Source organism: Boleophthalmus pectinirostris, unplaced genomic scaffold (genome assembly GCF_026225935.1).
Source record: "Boleophthalmus pectinirostris isolate CB_2022bp ecotype Guang Dong unplaced genomic scaffold, ASM2622593v1 HiC_scaffold_5, whole genome shotgun sequence".
NCBI lineage: Eukaryota > Metazoa > Chordata > Actinopteri > Gobiiformes > Gobiidae > Boleophthalmus > Boleophthalmus pectinirostris.
The window spans coordinates 1,230,378-1,240,377 of NW_026571404.1; the positions used below are offsets into that span (position 1 = coordinate 1,230,378).

Consider the following 10,000-nt stretch of genomic DNA (forward strand, 5'->3'; position numbering starts at 1 on the left):
TCTGGTTTAGTCCTGGTTTAGTTCTGGTTCAGTCCTGGTTTAGTCCTGGTTTAGTCCTGGTTTAGTCCTGGTTTAGTCCTGGTTTCAGTCCTTGGTTTAGTCCTTGGTTTAGTCCTGGTTTAGTCCTGGTTTAGTCCTGGTTTAGTCCTGGTTTAGTCCTGGTTTAGTCCTGGTTTTAGTTCTAGATAAACACTGTGGTCGTAGAACAAAAGTCCTGATATTTTCATCAATAATATTTATATTTGTTTTTATTTCTTAAAGAGACGGAGCAGATTCACAGACCAAACATCAACGAGACAAACGAGGAAATATGCATCATCTACCTCCTCGTCTCCTCCCTCCTCGTCTCCTCCCTCCTCGTCCCCTCCTCCTCTCTCCTCCTCTCGTCCCTCCCTCCTCGTCCTCCCTCCTCGTCTCCCTCCTCGTCCCCTCCCTCCTCGTCTCCTCCCTCCTCGTCTCCTCCCTCTTCAGAGGAATTCACTCTTCTCACTCACAGAACTCAGTGAACCATGGACTAAACCAGGTCTACACCGGGACTAAACCAGGACTAAACCAGGTCTACACCGGGACTTAAACAGAACTAAACCAGGACTAAACTAAGACTAAATCAGGACTTAAACAGCACTTGAACAAGACTAAACAGGACCAAACCATGGACTAAAGCTGGATTTAAACAGGATGAAACCAGGTCTACACCAGGACTGAACCAGGACTTAAACAGGTCTAAACCAAGACTTAAACCTGGACTAAACCAGGACTAGACCAGGACTAGACCAGGTCCAGGATGAGTGTGCGGGGCAGGAGGAGGCTGGTGGTCGGTTGGAGCAGGACTCTGTCGGTTCTCGCGCCCTGGAAACGAGGTACTGCATTTTTATGATCTCCCCGTGTGTGTCAGGTCCCTCCAGTGTGTGTCAGGTCCCTCCTGTGTGTGTCAGGTCCCTTCAGTGTGTGTCAGGTCCCTTCAGTGTGTGTCCCTTCAGTGTGTGTCAGGTCCTCCAGTGTGTGTCAGGTCCCTTCAGTGTGTGTCAGGTCCCTCCTGTGTGTGTCAGGTCCCTCCTGTGTGTGTCAGGTCCCTCCTGTGTGTGTCAGGTCCCTCCAGTGTGTGTCAGGTCCCTTCAGTGTGTGTCAGGTCCCTCCAGTGTGTGTCAGGTCCCTCCAGTGTGTGTCAGGTCCCTTCAGTGTGTGTCAGGTCCCTCCAGTGTGTGTCAGGTCCCTCCAGTGTGTGTCAGGTCCCTCCAGTGTGTGTCAGGTCCCTTCAGTGTGACTCAGTTTTCTTTGTAAACATGTTGAGTCGTGACTCTGTAATAACAGGAAACATCTGTGAGAAAAAAACATGAGCTCATCCAGGACTAAACCAGGACTAAACCAGGACTAAACCAGGACTAAACCAGGACTAAACCAGGACTAAACCAGGACTAAACCAGGACTGAGTTTAGACAATCTCTCACTAAAATATACTTTGTTTGTCAGTCATAATTCTCCTTCAGATGAGTCTGGTGTGGTTCTGGTCTTTGTTTGGGTCTGGTCCTGGTCTGGGTCTGGTCTGGTTCTGGTCTGGGTCTGGTCTGGGTCTGGTCTGGGTCTGGTCTGGTTCTGGTCTGGGTCTGGTTCTGGTCTGTGGAGCTCCAGTTGAACAAAACATCTTTGTTCCTCTTCAAACTTCCACAAGCTCTGGAATCCTCACCTCCTACACTCATCTCCTCTCCCTCACTCCAACCAGAACCAGAACCAGGACTGAACCAGGACTAAACCAGGACTAAACCAGGACCAGGTCTGATCCTCGTGTGTTTTGTGTTCCAGGTAAATGTGACGTGGTCGTGGGCGGTGACGTGGTTCTGACCAAAATGAAAATGTTCAGTCACTCTCAGAGGAACCTGCCGCCCCCTGCTGACCCCTTCACCTCTGACCCCTCCCTGACCTCTCACCCCTCTGACCCCTCCCTGACCTCTGACCCCTCTGACCCCTCCCTCACCCCTGTGTTTGACCTGGAAACTCTGGACCAAACCTGGACCAAATCCTCCGATCCAAACGAGGACAGTCCAAACCTGAGCCTCCCTCTGGACCCTGTGGACCCTCTGCCCCCTCTGCCCCCTCTGCCCGCCGCGCCCGCTCTGCCCCTCTGCCCCCTCTGCCCCCTCTGCCCCCTCTGCCCCCTCTGCCCGCCGCGCCCGCTCCCGTCCCCGCTCCTGTGTCTGTCCTGCCCCCCCTGGCCGCCCCGGAGCTCCTGGACTGGGACGACTCGGGGCTGGACTCTCCCTCGTCTCCCGTCGGCTCGTACAAAAGCTCCGTGCACAGCCGAGAGTCGTCCTGCGACTCCGGGACCTCAGACCCCGCGGAACCACGGACGGAACCACGGACGGAACCACGGACGGAACCACGGACGGAACCACGGACGGAACCACGGACGGAACCACAGAACCGAGAGACGGAGGAAGAGGAGGAGGAGACCAAAGGACAGACGGAGGAAGTACGTGGACTGTCAAAATAATATTGTCACTTTATTCTGAAAATTAATCGTTTTAGTCCCAATTTAATCCTGTTATAGTCCTGGTTTAGTCCCAGTTTTAGTCCTGGTTTAGTCCTGGTTTAGTCCTGGTTTAGTCCTGGTTTAGTCCTGGTTTAGTCCTGGTTTAGTCCTGGTTTAGACCTGGTTTAGTCCTGGTTTAGTCCTGGTTTAGACCAGAAGAATCATGAAGGACAAAATAACTTTGTCACTTCTGAAAATCGATCGTTGCAAAGTTTTGACTCAGATTCATTTGTTTGTTTTAGACTTTCCTGGAATCGTGTTCAGACCGGACCAAGATCCAGACCAGGACCCAGACCAGGACTGAGACCGGGTCCAGGACTGAGACCGGGTCCAGGATCGGTGATGTTCTGGAGGAGGACATGGAGCAGTGCCGCCGGCTCCAGGTCAGAGTCTGGAGGAACATTTATCTCCTAAACGTGAAACGAGAAACTTCAGGTTTGAGGAGATGTTGACAGGAGCTAAACGACAGGTGTTAAATGACAGGTGCTGAACGGCAGGTGCTGAACGGGCAGGTGCTGAACGGGCAGGTGCTGAACGGGCAGGTGCTGAACGGGCAGGTGCTGAACGGGCAGGGTGATCTCTGTGGTGATTCTGTCTGAGGTTCTGAGTTTCCTCTTTCTCTTTGTCTTTCTCTCTCTCTTCTCTCTCTCCCTCCTCCCTCTTCCTCCCTCCTTGTTCCTCTGTTCCTCTGTTCCTCTGTTCTCCTCCTGTTCTCCTCCTGTTCTCCTCATGTTCTCCTCATGTTCTCCTCATGTTCTCCTCAGGACCTGTGTGTCTCTGAGAGTTTCCATCTGATCATGTAGAGATATAGAATCGTTCCTTTGGTCAGTCGGTGTTTTTCTTGAGTCTGAGGTGACGTGGATGTTCTAGAAGGTTCTCTCCAGACTTTCCCAGGCGTTCAGTCGCCCCGTGGCGCAGGATCGGGCGAGTTGGGCACACACTGTTGCCCTCGAGCAGCTCCGTGTGGCTCCCGGCTCAGTCCTGGAACCGGAGCCTGAAGAGACGCTGCTCCTCCACTTTATACCCACAGGAACCTCCACTCAATCTGCACACGGGTCAACAACGTTTAGTCAGTCAGTCAGTCCTGTTAAGTTTTTCCTGGTTTAGTCCTTAGTCCTTTAGTCCTGGTTTAGTCCTAGTTTAGTCCTGTTTAGTCCGTTTAGTCCTGGTTTAGTCCCAGTTTACTCCTGTTTAGTCCTAGTTTAGTCCTGGTTTAGTCCTGTTTAGTCCTGGTTTAGTCCCAGTCCTGTTTTTAGTTTAGTCCTGGTTTAGTTCCTAGTCCTAGTTTAGTCCTGTTTAGTCCTGGTTTAGTCCTGGTTTAGTCCCAGTTTCACTCCTGGTTTAGTCCTAGTTTAGTCCTGGTTTAGTCCTGTTTAGTCCTGGTTTAGTCCAGTTTACTCCTGGTTTAGTTTAGTCTGGTTTAGTCCTGTTTAGTCTGGTTTAGTCCTGGTTTAGTCCTGGTTTTACAGGTGTGTGTGACTCAGCAGGATTTATGACTCTGGAAAATGATGTCATCAAATCAGGACAGATGTGCACCAGGTGTCTGGTGTTTCTAGGTGTGTGTCAGGTCAGGTGTGTGTCAGGTGTGGTGTGTGTTTAGTCCTGGTTTAGTGTGTCCTGTTAGTCAGTCCTGTGTTTAGTGGTGGTTTAGGTCAGTGTGTGTGTTTACTGCAGCAGGTGTGGTGTGTGCAGTGTGTCAGGTGTGTGTGTCAGGTGTCAGGTGTGTGTCAGGTGCTGTCAGGTGTGTGTGTCAGGTGCGGGTGTGTGTCAGTGTGCAGGTGTGTGTCAGGTGCGGTGTGTGTCAGGTGCAGGTGTGTGTCAGGTGCAGGGTGTGTGTCAGGTCAGGTGTGTGTCAGGTGCGGGTGTGTGTCAGTCAGTGTGCAGTGTGTGTCAGGTCAGGTGTGTGTCAGTGTGTGTCATGTGTCAGTGTGTCAGTGTGTGTGTCAGTGTGTCAGTGTGTCAGGTGTGTGTCAGGTGCGGGTGTGTGTCAGGTGCGGTGTGTGTCAGGTGCGGGTGTGTGTCAGGTGCGGGTGTGTGTCAGGTGCGGGTGTGTGTCATGGTGTGCGGGTGTGTGTCAGGTGTGTGTCAGGTGCGGGTGTGTGTCAGGTGCGGGTGTGTGTCAGGTCAGGTGTGTTCAGGTGGGGTGTGTGTCAGGTGCGGTGTGTGTCAGGTGCGTGTGTGTCAGGTGCGGGTGTGTGTCAGTGTGCAGGTGTGTGTCAGGTGCAGGTGTGTGTCAGGTGCGGGTGTGTGTCAGGTGCAGGTGTGTGTCAGGTGTCAGGTGCAGGTTCAGATCTCTGTGATTACAGGAAGTCTCCACATGAAACAAAAACTGACACAAAGTTCAGACTCTTCTTTGTCAGAACTAAACCAGAACTAAACCAGGACTAAACCAGGTCTGAACTGGGACTAAACCAGGACTAAACTTGGACTAGACCAGGCCTGAATCAGGACAGGATCTTGTGGGTTTGTCCTCCTCCCTCTCACCAGGAGCTTGTGGGTTTGACCTTTGTTCCTCTGCAGATTCTTGAGTCGTGACGCAGCAGATTCTTCAGTTCTGCCGCGGTTCTTATGTAACGTCCAAAACATTCCTGAGGATCTTCAGTTTCAGACGCAGAGCGGAGCAGCTCTGAAGCGGGACCACAGAGTGTGTGTGTGTGTGTGTGTGTGTGTGTGTGTGTGTCTTGGCCAAAATGTAAAATTTAAAAACTGAAATCTGTCAGAAAATGAGTTTAAAGTGTTGAGATGTTGTGTCCAGGCAGAAGATCTTTTTACTGAACAAGTTCTCCGTCAAATAATCGACTCTGGACGAGACTGAAGCGTTTGTGCTCAGAGTTCAGGAGCTGGACAATAAGTTTATGAAGCTCAGTTGGAGATAAACAAACTTTTATGGACTTTTACAAATGTTTTTGACCTGATAATAAATTCAAAGATGTTAAATTGTAGAGAGAAAATCTTGAAATTGTTCGTCGTCGTCTTGTGTCACTGAATCTAAAAACAAGTGAAGAGTTGCAGGAGAAACTGGATTGTCGCTTCTTCTTTTAACATTTATTGTATAAATTTAAGATTTTCTGAGGAGTTGAGTCATGGAAGAAAAATATGTGACACTTTTTAACATTATACCACCGATTCAGAACGAGTAAGTGGATCAAAACCTGATTTAAGTCTTAAAATCTTGGCCAGACCAGAGAAATCCCTGGTCCTGGTCTAAACCCGGTCTCTCTCTGGTCCTGGTCTAGGCCCGGTCTCTCTCTGGTCCTGGTCTAAACCCGGTCTCTCTCTGGTCTCTGGTCTAAACCCGGTCTCTCTCTGGTCCTGGTCTAAACCCGGTCTCTCTCTGGTCCTGGTCTAGGCTCGGTCTCTCTCTGGTCTCGAGTACTTGGAGCAGGTCTGCAGACTCGTGGAGAAGATCAGTGGACTTCAAAACCTGGTGCTCCATCTGCAGAGACAACTGAGGACCCAGAACCCGGACCGGACCCCGGACCGGACCCTGGACCGGAGCCCGGACCGGACCCCAGACTGGGAGCAGCTGGTGAGTCTGGTTAAATATGACCAGGCCTTTAGTCCACACACGTTCACTCGGGTTTGGTGAAGGATCTACATGAGCTTGTCTCTGGTTTGGTTCCTGTCACAGACTGAAGCAGCTGCTCCTCAGAGGAACCACAGGCTCCTGTCCCTGAGCTGTGGAGCCAAAACTGAGACTGAAATCTGCACATTTAAAAAGATCTGACTCATTCAGGGGTTCGGTCAAGTGGTAACGGAGGGAATGAAATATGCAGCACTTTTTGGTCAAGTAAATCCAAACAGTGATAACTCTTGGTTCTCACTTACATATCCTTAACAAACTGGTTTGAATATTTGCTTCATATAGTTTTCTACCATATGGTACAAGATTAGGTTGAAAAACCTCTGACTTTTTGACTCATGAGATTTTTTATTAAGAAAGTTCATGGTAACGGAGGGGAAAAGTAACGGAGGGAAAATTGTACAAACAAGTAGAAGGTGCAGGATTTTACATCATTTGTGGCTTTTTTTTCTTCTGAAAACTTTAATATTACTTCAAAATGAAAGAAACTATTTCTATAAAATATGTCAGTCCTTCCAAGAACATTTTTATCATTTTAAAAAACTTTTTTTTTAAAATCCTGTCCCTTCATCAACAGTTCAAAGATGGAATAACACAAGATATGATGAAATACAAACATTTATTTACATGATTTTGTCTTTGAAATTTGGGAAATAATTTTTGTTCCATGTTTCATTCATGGTCTGTTTAAAACAGATGGAACTTTACAACCAAAAATGGAACAGAAAAAAGGTCAACAGTTTGATAAACTAGAGACATATGTATCTGTTCAATACATTTTTATATCAGATGCATCGGTAACACTTTATAATAACTACACATTATTTAGCCTTAATAAAGCATGAACAAAGGCTTAATTAATAATGAACAAAGGCTTAATTAATAATGATTCTTAGTAACTACTTAATTACTGCCTGAATTAGCACTTGCACTTAATTTGCCTGTGCTGTAAATATTTACTCATAATTATTTCATACTTAATTACTCATGAACGAACCATTTGAGCATTTATTAATCATTAATAAACTATGAGAGAATGATTTACTAATAATGTAATACAATGATCATTCAGGCAGCTGTTCTCTGTTAGTTAAGTCTTTCTGAGCTTTTCTAAAGTGAAGACAAATTATCCTTTATTAAAGCATTTACTAAGTGTGAATCATTATTAATTAAGTCTTTGTTCATGCTTTATTAAGGCTAAATAATGTGTAGTTATTATTATGAAGTGTTCACTGATGCATTAACTTGAATTTTTGGCCTTGTTGTTTACTTCTGTTGGACGTCGCCTCAGACAATTTGTACTTTTTTTTTACTGAAGATGTTTTGATTTGGTTCTTTCAGGATCTGAGCCTCAAGTCAAACCACGTCTCAAACCACGTCTCTGCTCCTCTTCAGGTTCTCCTCATGAAGCTCTGCACCTGTGGAGCCGCAGACCAGGTCTTCCTCAGAACCCAGACCCAGAACCGGACCGGGTCTCTGGACCAGGATCTCAACCAGGATCTGAGTCGGGACCTCAGGAGCGTCTCAGGGTCGTCTCACCGGATCTACAGGACCAGAGGTGAGGAGGGGAGTCGGGTCATGTGCAGGCGTCGTGTGGATCTTTTATTTTTCATGTTTTGGTGATGAGAAAAACATGTGAGCGAAGCCCCGCCCCCTCTGCTCTGTTTGGGAAGAAAATGTTTTTGGAGCCGGAACGACGAGAAGAGACGGAGAGAGAGAGAGAGGAGAGAGAGAGAGAGGAGAGAGAGAGAAGAGAGAGAGAAGAGAGGGAGAGAAGAGAGGAAGAGAGAAGAGAAGAGAGAAACGCCGAGGGAAAGATAAACCCGAGAGGAGAGAGGGAGGGAGAAGTGAAAAACAGAGGGAAAGATAAAGTCCAGCTGTGAGCGGAGGGAGGACGAGGAGCGAGGGAACGTCCTGATAAACGACAGGAAACAGAGACTGGAAAACAGGTTAGAGGAAAAGAGAGAGAGAGAGAGGAGCGAGGGAACATCCTGATAAACGACAGAAAACAGAAGCTGGAAAAACGGTCAGAGGAAAAGAGAGAAACACAAAAAAACAAAAAAACTTTGATGAAACAAACAAAAAAAAAGACAATTTCTGAAGTTTCTAAAAGTGTTTTTGTGTTTAGGGAGCGAGAGCGAGAGAGAGAGAGAGAGAGAGGAAGAACACACACACCTGCACCGACTACAACCTGCACAGACAGGTGAGACCCTGCACAGACAGGTGACAGACAGGTGAGACCCTGCACACTTTTGTGGGCGGAGTCTCGTCCTCTGAGCCTCTGGTCTGTTGAGTCTGATCTCACTTCTTCTTCCAGCTGAGCGACAGGAGCGACAGGAGCGACAGGAGAAACAGGAGCGACAGGTGCAGCTCGTCCTGGGGCAGAGTCCAGGACTTAGTGACAAGAAACCGGTTCAATCCGGACCAGACCAGTTCAGATCCCGGTCCTTCAGACTCAGGACAGTGGTCCTTCAGACCACAGACCCACAGACCACAGACCACAGACCACAGACCACAGACCACAGACCCACAGACCCACAGACCCACAGACCCACAGACCCACAGACCCACAGACCCACAGACCACAGACCCACAGACCCACAGACCCACAGACCACAGACTCACTGACCCTGTCTCTGTCTGCAGACTGGACCAGGGACCGGACCAGGCCCAGACCCGGAGCTCCATGATCCTCCTGGACCAGAGTCTGGACTCTGGGGTCCAGTGGTCCTGAAGTGTTTGTGTAGAACCTTCATCAGCCAGAACCTGCAGCTCAGACCAGAGTCTGGACCAGACCAGGACTAAGTCTGAGACTGGGTCCTGGTTTAAACTCAGTCTGGACTCTGGTTTAGTCCTGGTTAAAACCTGGTTCAGATCAGATCTGGTCCATAAAGGAAAGACTCAGAGAAAACAGAAGCACTTTTTTAATATAACGTGACATAAACGTTCGTTCTTGTTGTTCTTGTTGTTCTTGTTTGTTCTTTTTGTTTGTTCTTGTTGTTCTTGTTGTTCTTGTTGTTCTTGTTGTTCTTGTTTGTTCTTGTTCTTGTTGTTGTTCTTGTTGTTCTTGTTGTTGTTCTTGTTGTTCTTTTGTTCTTGTTTGTTCTTGTTGTTCTTGTTCGTTCTTGTTGTTCTTGTTTGTTCTTGTCGTGTCTGTGACTGGAGCGTTTAGTTCCATTTTAAATGTTTCATTATTTATACTTTTTAAATTGTATTTATTCCCTCTGCTCCTCTAACTGTGTTAAAGTTGTTTTTGTGATTTTTGAGACTTTTATTTTGTAAAACAAACTGAAAAAAGTTAAAACATCAAAACATGATTTTATTTGTATTTTTTATATTTAACACTCTTGTTTTATATTAAATTATTGTTGTTTTGTATCAAATATATTTTGGAAATAAAAAAGTTTACAGAGTGAAGTGAACGTGACGTGACTGTGGTGCTGGCGCCCTCTGCTGGACGCTCAGTGGAAGTGTGAGCTCTGACACATTTAGTGGGACCAGTGTTTATTTGTGTTTATTTGTGTTTCTTTTATTTATTGTATATTTTGTGAGTATATGTGTGTTTGTCAAGAGCTTTGAAGAAACTCCTCAAACTCCCTGATCTTCTCTTCATGATCTGCTGGATGAAGGGTTTTGTCTCATGACTTTGGTGGAACCTCTGAACCTTCTGAACCTTCATTTTCCATCAGATCGTGAAGCATCAGTTTCTTCTGTTCTTCTGTCACACTGGAGTGAAGAACATCAGGACAAACATTTCTTCACTCCAGGACCAAAGACGTCGCCCAAAACTGTTCAGGTGTTTTCTTCACGACTGAACGTTCAGACTGTGAAGCTTCTGAAGGAAAAACAAACCATCTACAGGAGCTTCACAACTTCAGCACAAACTTCAT

At 47.1% G+C, this 10,000-nt stretch overlaps 1 protein-coding gene across 1 annotated transcript; it reads left to right on the top strand.

Moving 5' to 3' along the window:
* The first annotated feature begins 2,154 nt into the window (after positions 1-2,154).
* On the top strand, positions 2,155-8,844 carry LOC129411591 (uncharacterized). The gene is made up of 7 exons (XM_055162910.1): positions 2,155-2,467; positions 2,770-2,910; positions 5,877-6,056; positions 7,452-7,668; positions 8,239-8,313; positions 8,428-8,554; positions 8,757-8,844. Exons 2-7 carry the CDS (start codon positions 2,887-2,889, stop codon positions 8,842-8,844), a joined length of 711 nt encoding a protein of 236 aa, XP_055018885.1. The 5' UTR covers positions 2,155-2,467; positions 2,770-2,886.
* Positions 8,845-10,000: the final 1,156 nt, after the last annotated feature.

What these genes read in the sequence shown, in the direction of transcription:
- LOC129411591 (XM_055162910.1), top strand. Translation starts at nt 2,887, where the DNA reads ATGGAGCAGTGCCGCCGGCTCCAG. An exon ending in CCGGATCTACAGGACCAGAG is followed by an intron (nt 7,669 to 8,238) that starts GTGAGGAGGGGA and finishes TTTTGTGTTTAG; the next exon opens with GGAGCGAGAGCGAGAGAGAG. An exon ending in CCAGACCAGTTCAGATCCCG is followed by an intron (nt 8,555 to 8,756) that starts GTCCTTCAGACT and finishes CTCTGTCTGCAG; the next exon opens with ACTGGACCAGGGACCGGACC.